The sequence below is a fragment of the Nanorana parkeri genome, unplaced genomic scaffold, assembly GCF_000935625.1.
Source record: "Nanorana parkeri isolate BGI_ZX_2015 unplaced genomic scaffold, ASM93562v1 scaffold1130, whole genome shotgun sequence".
Taxonomy (NCBI): domain Eukaryota; kingdom Metazoa; phylum Chordata; class Amphibia; order Anura; family Dicroglossidae; genus Nanorana; species Nanorana parkeri.
Window position 1 is genome coordinate 275,299 of NW_017307398.1, and position 15,735 is coordinate 291,033.

General features: G+C 40.4%; 1 protein-coding gene across 1 annotated transcript in view; it reads left to right on the forward strand.

Moving 5' to 3' along the window:
* UGGT2 (UDP-glucose glycoprotein glucosyltransferase 2) overlaps positions 1–15,735 on the forward strand; it is a 214,568-nt gene that overhangs the window by 119,247 nt on the left and 79,586 nt on the right. Inside the window, 3 exon segments of the mRNA XM_018568049.1 lie at positions 3,376–3,503; positions 7,074–7,169; positions 14,880–14,982. Coding sequence (XP_018423551.1) covers positions 3,376–3,503; positions 7,074–7,169; positions 14,880–14,982 — 327 coding nt within the window.

The following is a 15,735-nucleotide window of genomic DNA, read 5'->3' on the forward strand; positions in this document are numbered from 1 at the left end:
GCGGGCTTTCGATGATCGCAAGTACGATCTGCCCGTCCAAGGTGGGCAGATCGTACGGGCTTTCAAGAAGCATACGACCATCGCAAGACAAAAGTCTTGCGATGGTCGTAAGGTGTATGGGCACCTTTAGCCTGGGGGAGGCGGAGACGATATCCGTCTCTGCAGGCAGCCAAAGCCACAGCGACATCCTGGTATGTGGGTCAGCGTGAGTGAGGACCCTCTCCTGTGACCCCTCCACTGGCCGCCAAGCAGAGGTGCTGCAGCCTGGATGTAGGTAAGGTTGGGGAGTCTGTGGGTGATAGCTGGCTTGGGGGGATTGGGGGACTGAGGAGGCCCCCGCAAACGGCCGTCTAATCTGCCTGTTTAGAGGTCACCGCCGCTGCCTGATGTGACCGGCCCGACTACAGAGGCGATCCGGGAAGTTCGGGTCCCCCGTGAGAGCCGTACAAGGCCGTTAGGCAGTGATGTTGAACATTTCTTAAACCCGAGCGCCCAAACTGCAATATTAAACTTTGAGATAAATAAATTGAGTTTGGGCACTCGGGTTCAAAAAGGTTCGCCATCACTGTCTTAGGAGTATAACAAAGGCTACAGTCCCAAAGCATGATAAAAAGTACATATAGAGCCTCTCACAGGAGATGGCATATGCAATGAAAAGTTAAAACGTAAATAGTGTTTACACTAAGCTGTTAAGTAAATGTATCAACATGTTGGAGAATGGCAGCTTTGTAATAAAGCATCAACTTGACCCAAAGGTAAGGTCCTAGTTGTTTAGGAAAGCAGGCAAGTGCAAGGGGAATAGTAATTTAACAATAAGATACTGTATTTGCAGAAAGTGTATTAGAAGGTCAGCAATTATCCTCTGACCATCACTATAGAAAACAAATTTCAATAAATATTAAGCAATAGATTTCTATAATTTTTCAGCTGCAGAGTCTTTTAACAGGATGCTTACATGTTTATGTGTCTGTATTGTTAAATATAGAAACAATAAAGGAATATTATACTGTACAAAACATTTTTCAGCAGCAGTATTCTAAATTATTGTTCGAAACAGTGTAGGTGACTGACGATCCTTCACATTATTTTACCCCAAGTAACTATTTTCCTTTGTTTTTAATAGGTGGAATTAAGTTATTAAGTTTGTCACATTAAGCAGCAGTTTGTTATTTTTTTTGTTGAAATAAGGGGTGCGATTTAAGGCACTGCTGGGAAAGCACAGGGAAACCTAGATGTGTATATTTTAAAGCTCTTTTCCTTCCACTTGCGGAATTTGATTCTTGGATATAGCAGAATGGTTGAATCTTTGTAGTGCTGCGAGAAATATGGCCTAATCATAAGTGTATGCAGTTAAAGAGAGTTAAGTGCTGTGGTTTATAGGCTATCTTGTGCTGCTCTGCATGCCGTTTAACCATAAATAAAGGCTTACAGGCAATTATTACACTGTGTTTTGAAGATAATTATGTAAGTCTTTAATGGATAGTTTAACACTTCAAGTAAATTTAATGCATTTTATTTTCACATTATCACAGAGATATTGAAATTTGCATTTTTTACCTTTTTTTTTCTTCTCTCATTTTAAATTATTTTGTCAATTATTCCTGCAGTGAGCTAAAACGGTTTATTTTTTATTTTATTTATTGCACTTTCTGGGGAATTATTTTTGGCCACTGGCTTATGCCGCCTATAATGGAACAGAAGTGAAATGGATGGATTGAATCCACAATCTATCAATTTAACAGTCTGTTTTATCTGCTGAATATTCAATATTTCTGTAGTAAAATGCTTGAGCCTTGTTACCTGAATTATGTTTGTAGAGTGTTTCATTGGCAAAGGCAGCTATTTGAATAAGCCTTTTCCTAAACTGGCCTACAGCTCTGGGGTCCTAGATACAGAATTCATCAGGAACCTCAAAGCATGCTGGCAGACTGGTTGGGTCCTAGATTATACAGTACATTCATTTGTGTGAAAACATCTGGCAGGAATATTAGATTGCAGTCTGAATTTGGGACGGTATCTGTACAGGTATACAGTATACTGCTTATTAGCCGAGCAGTCCAATAAGTGTAGCCCAGTTATGGGAATAATGTTTGTTACAGGTTACTCATTTGTTATCTGTCTATATCTGTGATCACACTTAAGTTGCTTGGGACTCATGTGGGGACTCATGTGCTGTGCTCTAGTTCTGATTCTAGTTGGATGAGTTCAGAAATATATATCTTGTCCATGTGCTCTGTATCCCTCTTTTTGCAAAATGTCTCCTTTCCTCGGGCCCTTGGGGCACTCTGCATAATTTTCTGCTTCTGTAGCGTGTTCACTTAAAAGCCTAATCCCTGCCATTCTCTGTGACCAGAGATCAATTAGAGGCAGGAGGCGTGCAGGTTATAAAGGGCCACTATTCTCACTGCTTGGCGTCCTGCATCTGCCAGTTGCTGATTGGCTGCAGTCACTATTTGGCCAATAATGATCTACCTGGTTCCGTTGGATCGTGCCAGCAGGGTTAACACAACTTCCATTTTGGCTAAGTGAGCAGGACTTGGCCAAAATGTAAGTAGTGTATGGCCATCTTTAGTTGCCTTAGAGCTGAGATAGCACAGATACCACAAGCATTGACATTTGTTTATTTACTTCCTGCACACAATACCCTGCCATCGTGTTCTCTCCATTCATCATCCTTAGCTCCAAGACAACAAACCGCTACAGGCAGCTGATCTGTGGAGCAGATGTGGGGCTAGATTAAAGTTGTCCATGCATGGCTTGTATTTTGTCCAATTGCTGCTGAATTGGCCAAAATTCTGCCAGCACCAATCTCAACAAACGTTGTTTTGTAAATTGATTGAACAGGGTGGAGAATTTGTGCATGGAGCTCAGCTTTAGGAAGAGAACAGAGGGTGCAACTTTGTCAAAACTCGTATAGTCCTTGGGTTTGAATGCTAGCAGTTTATAGAATAAAGTGTCCATAATTTCAATTTGTTATCTGTTGGTTAAGGACCTAGTGATCATATCAGGCATGGATTATTTACCCTATTTTGTGACAAAATCGGATAGTAATCTGGGAGCTTCTATTGCCTATATGTTTATAAAGGTGCAAATTCAATACATAGTGAGTCACAGACCTTCAGCAAGCATATTCTGACTCATTGGATGCAGTGACTTTGGTGACTTGTGCAGTCGTGTAGCCAGGATCAGAGGATGACAGCCATGCAACCTGCTGTTTTAAAAGTAATTCAGCAGTGGTAGCTCCCATATTTCTGTAGGCAATTGGCATATTGCTCCACCATAATAGGGAAAGATTAGATGGCACTGGGGGTGTATGCTTCTTAGAATTTTTATAATGTACTTGTTTTATGTTAACATCATTGCTGTTTTCTTCAGCTGTTAAGCAACATAACTCCAGAAGAGTTTCATGAAGAAGACTTTCATCTGCTGGAAAAGATTACTTACACTACTTCAGCAGAAAAAATAAAGAACCTTGTGAAAAAGATGACCGCTCCATCAAAACGGTAAATATTAGGTTTTTTACATTGATATTTTGTAAAAAAAAACAAAACCTGACACATCTAAATAAACATTTGCAATGCTAATATGTGTGCAGTGTTGCCTACCAAATATTTGTATAGTTGTTAAACTAATCCTTTTGATGTATGTGTTACCATCATGCTGCATAGCCAGGCAGGTAATATATCTACTTCCTGATTCTACATTGCAGCTTCTTGTCACCTCTCTGCCTTCTGTTTATTTTACTGTAAATCTGCATCATGAACATTGTTTCTTGAGCAGAAAATTGGGAAGCTGTAAGACTGATTTAGGAAATCTTTCAGTGAACACCCTGCTTGTGCAGTATGTGTTGTATTTGTGTAAATGACAAGAGCGAATGACCAGAATTTCAAATACTTTGGTTAAATATATCTAAATGTATATTTTAAATGTTTACCTGAAGCTCAGCTTCTGCATGCTCTGGTTATTTTCTGTAGTTCATTGGCACTTTTTTTCTTCAGTCTATTGCAAGGTGCAGTAAAGCATCCCATTATTATGATTTCAGTTTAAAGTAGATCTAAATTATTATACCCTTACAAAGGGTCAGTTTGAGTGATTTAGTACCAGAGTCTCCAGTTCCTTTCTGGAACTTGTAGTCAGCACATTATTTAAGTGTTTTTAAATTGGATCCCAAACCATTGTTCATATGACACCTCCAGGAGCGAGTTTGTTTGTTTTTCAGTGGACCTGATAATACTTACTTGTTAAAAGAACATATTTCACTCTTCGATCTGTCTATTGAATTAATAGCCCATTATCTCCTCATTTAAATGATGACGTTTTCTTCAAAATGAACTTTACAGTTATATTGCACTTACCATCTGACAGAGGTTTAGCTACACGCCCTCTTGTGCTGGAACAGGCACATTTTTGCAGGTATTTAATAAACCTTATGCAACTTTCAATATGAATCTTCCAGGTTTTAGTTTGACAGAGTGTTTCTCCATTGTGTTTGAAATTGCTGGACAACGGATGACGCAGAAAGAAATGCTAATGGGTTACTTGTTCTGCAGTAATGCAAAGTGTGGAAAGGCAAGAATAATCATTTCTGTTAAACTGAAAAGTAATGAAGAAATTATGGGCAACATTTTATATTTGAGTTATCCGTTATATTCCTAATTTTAAGTTTCTGTTTCTTGGTTCAAATTAGATTTTCCCTAAAGTAGAATAGATATGGTATCATTTAGTTGGCATAAGGCTAGAGATGAGCAAAATCTACACAATTAATTAGGAAATATATTATGCGTGTTTTAAAGTGTGAGTACTGCAAGTCTAACTCCTTTTATATTCATGGCAGTATTCTCCAATATAGATGAGCAACATGAACAGTCATGTTGGCCAGAAAATGTCTTTAAGATGTTTTCCAGTTTCTTGATAAATTATATCTCAGCTGAAAGGACTTTGTGTGCTTCCTTACACACAGTTATATGTACTCTTTAGCCCAGGAAGTGAAAATCTGTGCACTCGTATCTTTAAAGTGCTGTGCTACAACTCATACCCCTGCTTATGAGCAGTCTTATGCTAGATGCTAAACAGGTCTTAGGCTACCACCACCTTTGAAACTAAACCAGTTTGCTTCAATCGACTTCCAGGGCTGGTCTTCATCACTCTGTCAAAACATTTTTTTTAGAAGCCACAAGTGTAGCGGTAGCCTTGTACCTCTGAGCTTAACACAATTGGCTGATGGTAATATAAGCTGCAGAACACTATGCATCAAGTGACCAGCATTGAAACCTGGAGAAGCATTTTCTTCAAGAACTGCATGTCCCTGTATTATGCTTCATTTATCGATGCCTATATTATCATAGCTTTAAATTAGCAATTTTTTTGAAGTTCCACTATAAATATTAATAATAAAACCTCACATTTTAAATTGTAATGACAAGTTAAAAAAACACAAAGCACAAGGTCTCTGTTGCAGCAGCAAAGACAAATTAATTTTACTTGGAAAGGTATGTCTTTACCATCTTTTCAAACAAAATGTGATGCTCTTTGATTTGTAAATTGCTTCTTTATGTAATAGTGTAAGCTAGAAAACTGATTCAAAAGTCCAAAACAATTCACGTAGTATTTTCAAAATAACAGCAGACTCCTCCAATTAGTATGCCTTCAAAAATATGCCAGCTTATGAAAGGCACTAGAATACTTTGAGAAAAAGTCATTATGTGGAGAACACAAAATACAATAAACGAGAAGTTGTAATAAGAACACACCAGATGAGATTTAGCAAATTAAAGAGGATGATAGAGCAATGAAACACTCTTCGTCTGTAATAACAATGGAATGAACTACATTGCTCAGCTACTTCTGCACACTTAACTTTGAATAGACGTGTTCTTTTTTACTTCCAATTAAATGTGTATTCTAGAAAGAACAAATATTAAGCAGTCTAACATTCTCTAGTTCCTACTTTATGCCACTTTCCAGGTATTTTAAGTAAGCCTTGGTAGCATTGGGTTGCCTAATGCCTCCTGGCCATTTTTTGAATGCCATAACTGTATACATTTCTTTGGCACATCCATAGTAAAAAATCAGTATAATATTAGCAATAGAATGATCTACTGATTACCTGAAGCTTTACTGCCAAAGTTAGTTTCCTAGTGGTTCTAGCTAAAACGTGAATGATCCAAGCATAAAAGTGACATGCTTCCTAAATACTACATTGGATTTATTATTAAAAATAGTTTGCATAATAAAGAGGAAAAAAAAGAAAAATACTGTGTTCTGGCCTCGGTCACTCATTCAATGGGGTTTAGAACTTGCCAATAGCTATTATTTCTGTTTGATACATTTTTATTTTTATTTGACAAAACAAAGGTATAACTGGAAGCAGTTATAGTTCATTAAACCAATAGGTAACAAATTGTTGTGCATAGCTTTATACACAGGTATGGCAATGTGAGATTAAAATGGTGGCATAACAGTGTGAATATTTTCATGTGATGCACTGTTATGTTTCTGTATAAGTGTGAGTTAGAGCTGCAGCTAACGATTATTTTCATAATCGATTAGTTAGCCGATTATTACGTTCGATTAATCGGATTTAAAAAAAAAAAGTCTCCAGTGATGGACTACTAGTTTGTATTGAGATTGTAGTCCATCACGGGAGCAAGCTTGGAGCGGTGGAAGTAAAAAAAAAAAAAGTGGTGTGCAATAGTGAAATGGAAAGTGTAAAGTACGTGAGCAGCGTGTGACGTGTGCTTCAGGCCGCGTGTAGAGCCCCGAACAGGGAAATCAATTGATAGCCGACGAATCGACGATCGAAAACGTTGGTAACGTTTTCAATCGTCGATTTTAATCGACTAAATCGATTAACTGTTGCAGCTCTAGTGAGTTATTGTATGTGTTTTTGAATTCCCTCACAGATTTCTAACATTTCCAGCATACAATCCCTGAATATATTTATGTTAAACTGTTATCTCATACCACTGTTAAATTAATTTAGTGCCATATCTTTTACTTTTGTTCCTTGACCATATCTCTTGTATTTGCATCATGGTATATTAAAAATGTCACATTTTGGTATTTTTAAGTAGTTCAAGTGATTTGGTTATGAAGGTGGACTCTCTTCTCTCATCTATGTCCAAAGGAGAGTCAAGGCAAGACTTAAAGTTTGCGAAACAGAAACATAGGTAAGGACATGCATGTTAATATTGTTGTGAATGTAATGTGAATAACTATATATAGTATGTGGTATGTGTGTATGTGTATATATATATATCTGTGTATCTGTAAACACACACACACAAAAAGAGAGACCATTGTGGCAACCAGAGGTACAGTACTTATCTCCTCCTAGATAAGTTGTAAACAGTCAGTTGGTAACATTGCTGATAATTGTAATTGTGTGACCACTTAAACCTTTAAAGGAGAACTATGGGGTTAGGGCTTTTCCCCATAGTTCTCCGAAGGGTAACGGTAGGACACAAACTAGCGTCCTCCCGTTACCGAAAGCTCAGTATACCGCGAGCTGCAGCTTGCGGTATACTGAGACGCCGCAGCTGAAACGGATCCCGACAATTATGTCTGGATCCGCCCAGCTGCGTGAGTGACAGCTGGCTCTGCCTATCTAGAGCCAGCTGTACCAGCCCCCTCCCCCTTCCATTCCGCCAGTCAGCGCTGGAGGATCGGAGGGGGGAATCCAGTCCCTCCCCTGTCATGGCTCTCTGCCATGAGAAGTGAGCGAACGCCGGTATGTGTTCGCTCACTTCCCGATCTACTGAGCCGACCTGTGACAGTTTCATTGTCACAGGCTGGCTAGAACTATGAGGTGAGTGAAAAGCACTCACCTCATAGTTCTCCTTTAAATCTACAGAATGTTTGGGGCAGCTACTGTGTACCTAAAATACAATGAACTAGAGATTATATTTTAGAAACCTGAATAGCAAGGCCATTAATACAAAATAATGGCATTAAATTGATAAAATGGTAATCTGTATGTCACAACATATATAACCTATTTTGATGTACTCTTTTTTTGATAGTAAATGCTCATAAAGAAGTTGTGAGTTGAATTCTAGATGTCTGGGGAACATGTTAATGTTTTTTGATGTTGGCAAACAGAACTTCTTCTGTATTTTATTTGTCAAAGACTGTGAGTAAACAATCACACTCTACCTCTGAACAGATGAAAAAAAGTGTACATAAGTTATTTATGGTTTATGGCAAACAAATATGATTTTGTTTGAGCAGAACTTCAAATTGCTGCTTTCTTTACAAAATATGTCTGTCAAAGGAAGTACATTTAACTGCAGATTCTCTGGCACCTGAGTCTTCTAAAGTGAGAATAAAGATTTCTCTGTTTGATCATTATGAAGAGCGACAATTTTCTGTTTATGGTGACAAGGTCTATGGTTAAATGCAGCACTAAGCGAGTACAGATCATACAAAAAATATTAATTGCCTGTGCATAGATTGAGGTATAGTGGATGTTAAGCAGTTATATACCCAAATATAAAAAAGAAAACCTCTCCTGAGAGAAAAATGGAGGGTATCATTATTGACCTTTACTTGTGGAAATGGTAGTTACATGGCTGTAATATTGACCCTTTGAGGTTTAAATCACTGACCTAGATTAAGTATGAATTTCCTGATCTACATCCTTGTTCTGTGTTTCAAAGCTTGTGGAGGGGGTTGGAATGTGACCATGTTTCATGTTAAGCCCTGAATTTGGGTGTAAAATAAAACCTAGTCAGAAAGGTAAACTTAGCCTTTAATGAAAACTGTTGTACAGCATCCATATCAAACAACGGTACAGTAAAATAATGACAGTCTTGTGGAGTCATTTTTTACATATACACAGGCAAAGCTGGTCAGAATAAAAAAGAGGTCACAAAGAGAAGGACCATAGTGACAGCTAGCCATGCCTTAGAATGCAAATTAGTGTAAATTTAGATTGTACAGGTTTTCTGAAATTTAGGAGGCCTATTTAAATGTTCATAATCTCCAATTGGGAAAAATTCGATTAGTTAATGTTAGCCATTGGGCCACCATTAAAGGGGATTAATTCATCTACTTAAGGCCCCATTCACACCAGGGTGTTTCGTCGCACATTTTTTTTTCCACGCTGAAATGCATGCAAATCAAAATCCCAGGTATTCCTATGGGGGCCCTTCACGCAAACGTGCTGAATCGTGCAAAAAAATTGCTCCCGTTGTTTAAAATAGTGCATGAGCTTCTTTTGTGGAGCTTATCAGCTCATTTTGCTCCATAGACTTCAATGGAAACGTGCAGTGCGTATTTGCACTTTTTTGCTCTTCTTTTTTTAGTGCATTTTTGCAGCTGAGACTGCTTTTCAATGGACAACTGAAAGCGAGCCTTAAAACGCTCTTGCATATAAACAGCAAACGCCTGTTAAACGAGCATAAAAAACATGGTACAACGCGCTGAAAAAAGCACTAAAACACTGTTGCGCTGGTGTGAATGGGGTCTGAAGTGACACTAAACTCAGGAGGTAAATCTAAAAAGGCATTTAAGTACGTTAACTATTAACAGAAATGTAGTTCATTTGTGTATCATTCAGCTTTAGATCCTCAAATCATCTCTGAATTGGTGCTGACACTATCCTTCCTTCTGGGGGGTGGCTACTTTTGTTTCCCATGGTCCCTGTGTGTGTTGTAAAGTAGCCACCACTCCAAGCTCTCTCCTGTGATGGACTACAATCTCATGTACCCAGAGTAAACAAAAATTAGATCCTGAATCTGCCTGACATTTTTTCTAAGCTGACCGGAGTTCAACTTTGACGTGAATTAAATGATCAATTTGTGATTAACAGGAGCACCTGTGCTTAAAGTCTGAGAAGGATATAATATTGTCCTGCAGTATACTAGTGTAAGCCTGACACAGCTCCTTAATACAAATTATTTTTATATTCTCGAAAAACACACATTTATTGTAACTATATGGTTTTGGTGCATTCACCCTCAATTTTCATGTTTATGTATAAAATGTTCTGGTCATAGAGTTCTGGAATAAACTGTTATGCCCTGGTCTCCACACAGCTTTGCAATTAGTCTTAAAATATAAAAGCAAAAAAAGTGCCAACCTTGGCAAACACTTCTCCATAATAAAATATGCTCAGTTATAGTTCAGACGTTAAGGCCTTATAAATTATTTAAAGTCAAACTGAAATTCCTGGGAAGTAGACAGAAGATATAACCTACTGGAGACTTCTCTCTGATCCAGACGAATGAGCTGTGTGAAGTAGGCTTAATAGGATAAAATCGACTGTAGTCATATAAAGTTTGGTTATGTGTAGTTATGTATTGAGTTCTTAAGCCCTCTAATACTTAGCAGTAGAGCAGCTCCTACAGATCTTGCACCTCTGAAGCCATAATTTTCTTCTAAATCCCTGAGGCCCTGCATACCAGGTAATTTGATTTGTGTAGGGTTCTTGAACTATTCTGGCACCATCTTACTAAAATGTGATATCCAGCTTGGGGTACAGAGAGGGATAACTGTTTTTATAGTATTAAAGTCCAATATGTCCCCCTGCACTCCTCACAGCGTCTCCTGCCCGAATCACAATAATGGTGCTTCCAGTGATACTCACGGAAGCACCAATGGGCAACAATGCAACACATTGTTGCCCTGATGAAGGGTCCCTGTGTGGCTCCGAAACATTGGTTATAATTATTGCAACATGTATGATGAATTGTCCGATTAAATGGACTTTATCGTTTGAATATTTTCCACTAATTGATGGTGATTCCTGTTCATTTGCTGTTTTTATAGTATGACATCTGTAGGGGAAGCAGTTCCCTTGGATCCAGTGTCCGCTTGCAGGCCATGTGTCATGCACAGGGCATTAAAGACATAGTGTAGCTTTTGCCAAAAAAAAAAGATAAAGAACACACATTACTGAAAGTAAACAAAATTGCATGTATTATTTTTTTGCATTTGAGTCTGCAAAGCATTGCAACCACAAGCAGTGGCTCTTGGATGCAATGTTCTGGCTCCTGCAGACTGTTCCTACCAGCCCTTGTCTGTATGGAGACTCCCTCTCAGCTATGGGACGGGAAGAAGCATGAATTGGCTACAAGTGCGGTGACGTCACTGCATGTGTCCTCCATTGAGAACTACAAGTACTTCTGCTACGAGGGCAGACAGGACTTGTAGTCTCTCCATTCGCCAACCCTATCAAAGGATCCCGTGTGTGAGCACTGGATCGATTGCTGCTGCTCTAAGTGGGTACACAGTGTTGCGGGTGTGTACTTCCTGTCTGGTCCTCTTGGAGTCCCCTGCTGTGTTTTGTTTTTTTTTTTGCTGCTCCTGTCCTCTCTGCTTCCTGCTAGTTTGCTAAGGGGGCTGGTCTTCCACTGCTGTCTTGTAGTTTAACCCTTTTTCCCATTCAGGCTTGTGTCCTGCGTCGTCTTTGCTTGTGAATATGCAGGCACTCATTTACCCCTTCCTCTCCACTCCCTGAGGTCTGGGTTTTCTGGTCGGTCTTTCCATATGACCCCTTTACTCTGGTTCTGAAAGTGTCTCTGGTCCCCCCGAGTGGTCAAGACCTTTGCGTGAGGGGTGGGAGGTTGCACAGGTATCCATGTGCAGCACAACAGGTTTCCGTTGTGCTGCAAATGGGTAGCTCTTGGATTTCAGTAAGATGTTTTGCCTCACTAGATGCGGGACTCCTGCATTCTGGATTTTGTCTCATTGATTGTTCTTGCTTCCAACTGGGGCTCATGTATTGGACCTCTTAAGAGGACCCTGTTGGACCTTTTTCTTTTTAAGAGGATTGCCTGTTTGGCACCACACAGAATGATATTTAGTTCCTCCCATGCGGCTAGGGCATCTTCCTACCTCAACTTTAATTGTAGGGAACCTTGCCGCTAACAAGGTACTTCTTTTCAGTTTATGCCAGGGTTCTCATTGGAATCCATCTGATCTGCAATAGTCCCTTTTTTTCAGGAAGCCATTATTTCTGTAGGTATCGTAGATGGGCATCTTTCAACACACCTGTACTGCCTTTGTTTGCTGTGGGCAATGTATACTGCACAGTTTGTGGTCCTAGTGTTTGGTCTGTTTTCCACATAGTGTGTTTGCCAGAGTTTCTGTCTTTTGTCCTGGTCTTCCTGAGCTCCCAAACGTATTCCAATGTGGATTTCTAGATAATCTGTGATCAGAAATAGTTGTAACGATTTTCAACAGACAAGTGTTACAGACAGTCCCTACCTACTAGGATTGCAGGATGCAGCTCTGGAATCGACGCTGTGCTTGGAGTCTTTGGATCTTGCCCTAGCTACCCTCTCTTTTCTAAGACTTATCCTGGCTCTTCACTTTTACTCTTGGTGTCACGTACCTGATGGAGCTTGAGATGACGAGGGCGGCCCCTCTCTTGCAACTCTGGTCCCAGAAGGCCTGATAGAGAAGACAGGTACCCTGGGGCACAGCGGGGCACGAGTGCCTGGATGAGGACTTCGGTACCAGGTGTTAACTCGTACGGTCTCTTGCTGTGAGAGATAATATAAACGCACAGCAGGGAGGCAGACAGTAAACGAAGTCAGGCAGACCGGGTCAGCAACGTGCAGGCAGAGAGGTTGTATAGCAGTAGGCAAACTCGTGGTCGGGTCACAGGCCGGGTTTGGTAACATGCGGGCAATGCAGGAACAGGCAGGAAGCAGGAGAATCGTCTAGACAAGCCAGGGTCAGGATACCAGAAAGTCAGCAGAGTCAGGAGCAAGCCGGGGTAAATAACAATGATCGATACAACGAGGAACAGGCACAGGATACAGGGCACAAGCTGAAAGAGTACTCAGCACTGGAGACATGAAGGAGCTGAGCTTAAATAGCCCGTTTGGCGCCACAATACGTCGCAGATGCGCGCGCACGGACGTCTGTGTGAAAGTGCCCGGCCTGACACTGCGGGTCACGCCGTGCGCATGCGCAGACGCCATCTGCTGTGTGCGGTTTTCCTGACACTTGGTTTCTACTGTCCTGGAGGCCTCTAACGCGGCGACTCCACGTGAGAGTTCTGGGCCTGTTGGTAACTTCCTTTGAAGCAGTTCCACTTGCCCTCTTCTTTCGGACCTCTGCATATCGTTTTTTCTATATTTTGGGGGTGTATCGACTTTTGTGCTACAGTGGACTACTGATTTATGGGACAGGGGGGTCTTTGAATCGGTAAACCCCATGCTGTTCTGGCAGGGTATCCCAACTCCTGTGGGTCAGTCCTTGCTCATGCTCATGTGTGAATAGGAAGCTTTTACCCCTGGTTATTATTCAGGGATGGATTTTGCTCTTTCAGATGACTTGAAAGAGATTGTCCCTTAGTCCTTCATGGGATGTTTGAGTCTGTTTCTGTCTGTGGTTCTGTAATAACCTTTTCAAGCTATTCCCTCTCCATTCTTCCTCACAAGGTTGTTTTACTGGTTACTAGTAAGGATGGGCTTGGGCATGTTTGCAGCTCCACGTGCCGAGCCCGCCAGGAAGCTGACAGCGCGCAGCGCCAATCACAGGCACTGAGACATTTCCTGATCTATGCAGCTGCGGACCGGAAAAATGTCTCAGTACCTGTGATTGGCGCTGTCAGCTTCCTGGCGGGCTCGGCAAGTGGAGCTGCGAACATGCCCGAGCCCATCCTTAGTTACTAGCACCTCTGTGAGGCAGGTGGAGTTGATTCCTGGCCCTCCCTTTTACTTTAGATGGAGTCGGTCACTCGACCCTCTAATATATTGTTCCCTCGTTCCATGGTCTGGCTTTGGGTCATTAGGGAGAGATATGCCTTAGTTGCCTGGGCGTGGGTTGTCCTGTGGTGCCTGTTCGCAGCTACTACCGTTGTTTTGACAACCTGACTTTTTTTTTGTCATCCCTAGTGGTTTGCAAATAGGGGAACCAGCTTTTCATGCCTCCGTAACGTTGGCTTGGATTGTAGTTTGTTTTAGTATGGTTTGGGATCGGGGTTTTTCCCTTTTCTGTTGGTTGCAGCTTGCTAGTTCTCGGAGTTATCCTGGGGTTCTGCCATCTGGCTTCCATTTCCCTGTTTGTGATGTTGTCGCAAAGTCTCCAGTTTTTTTTATGGTCCAGTAGTCCTTTTTGATCCTGGGGGGAGGGAGGGTTCTGTATGTAGCATCTGCTTTACCCAGGACTATGAATTGCTCATGGAACTGGCCCATACATGTTCAAGAGTCTGGGAACTCTACAGGTGACTGTGATTGTTACTGCCCGGGGCTTAGAGTTTTAGTTTTTTCCTATTCCTCGGTAGATACTGCTTTGTGACATCCCAACACTCAAGATCTGAAACTTTCTGCTGCCCTCCAATGAGCAGAAGAGAAAATAGGATTTTTTTTTGTACTCGGCGTAAAATCCTTTTCTCCGAGTTTATTGAAGGGCACAGCGCCCAGCCATCTGGTTGTTGGGTTTGTGATCAGTTGTTGCTCTTTGGTACTGCTTTTTGACTAACTCAGCTTCCTCTAGCAGTTGGGGGTTTGGACATAAGCAGGGGCTACTTTTAGGCTGTGCTTTGCTTTTTATGTCTAGTGTCATACTCCTGAAGTGTAACTTCAAGATCTGAAGCTCTCCAATATGTCCTTCACTAAACACAGAAAAAAAGGATTTTTACCAAAAATCTTATTTTTTTTAAGATATAATCATTTTTAGATAGTGGCATTAAAAGGAATTCACTACAAAGTGTGCTAAAACACTTTCTTACATGAAAATATAAAATGTGTGATAGTAATGTTTACTTTTCTTTGCTATTGATATCCTGCCAGCCCTGCTGAAACCATTTCGTACTACTGTTGTTTTTCTCTGCATTATCTTCTATGTTTGTACTGAAAGGTGTTGGAAATGATTTCTAGCTACAGCTGTAACCATTACTTTCTGCCTTTTTCATTTCTTTGCAGTCTTATCAAAGTTGAACCCCAAGAGGAGGGTCCTTTTCTCGATGTCGTTGCTGTGCTTGACCCTCTGTCAAGAGAAGCTCAACAAATGTCGCACTTACTGATTGTAAGTGAATAATGTACTTGGAACATTTTCTTGTCCTTGTGTTGAATTAGTTGTGCGTTATGTAAGAGGGATTCATTCACGGGGAGTAGAAATGGGATTATGAATTGATGTGTTCCTATGTTCTTTGTTTACTTTGTCCTTGTTTTGTTTGATTTACTTGCTAAAAATTTAGTATATTAATCAAATAAAAGCATTTTGTCGAAGGCAAATGAGAGCTGGCATTGTCTTGCTTTATTTGTGAACTGATGATGTCCAAGGAATAGTGAGCAAGTATGTACATGAAAATAGTACCCATTAAGCCCATCTTGATTATTTTTGCTCTATACTACCTATTTTGTTTGGTTTTTTTGGGTGGGAGGGGGTTGTAAGAAAAATAAACAATAAAGACCAAGGAGTAAAAAGAAAAAAAATGTAATGAGAAAACATCAGGGTTGATTTACTAAATTAGTATTTTATTTATTTAGAGGCTGTTCTCTCCTCACGTTGCAAGCTTAATGTTAGTAACCCTTTGTTTATTTTACAAACCCGATCATGGGTATTCAAAGTAAACCACTATAATCAACCCTACATCTACATGGTGCAGCTCCCAAGTCTGTTAAAGAGCTTAATTACAGCTTAGTTTTGAAGAGGCCCTATCACATTCTAACATTTATTAACCCAAGGCTATACCTATAAAAGAAGAAGGTACATACCTTCCTACCTCATGTGCCAACCAATGCTGCTCCGTTGAAGATATTGGGTGCTGCAAAGTCT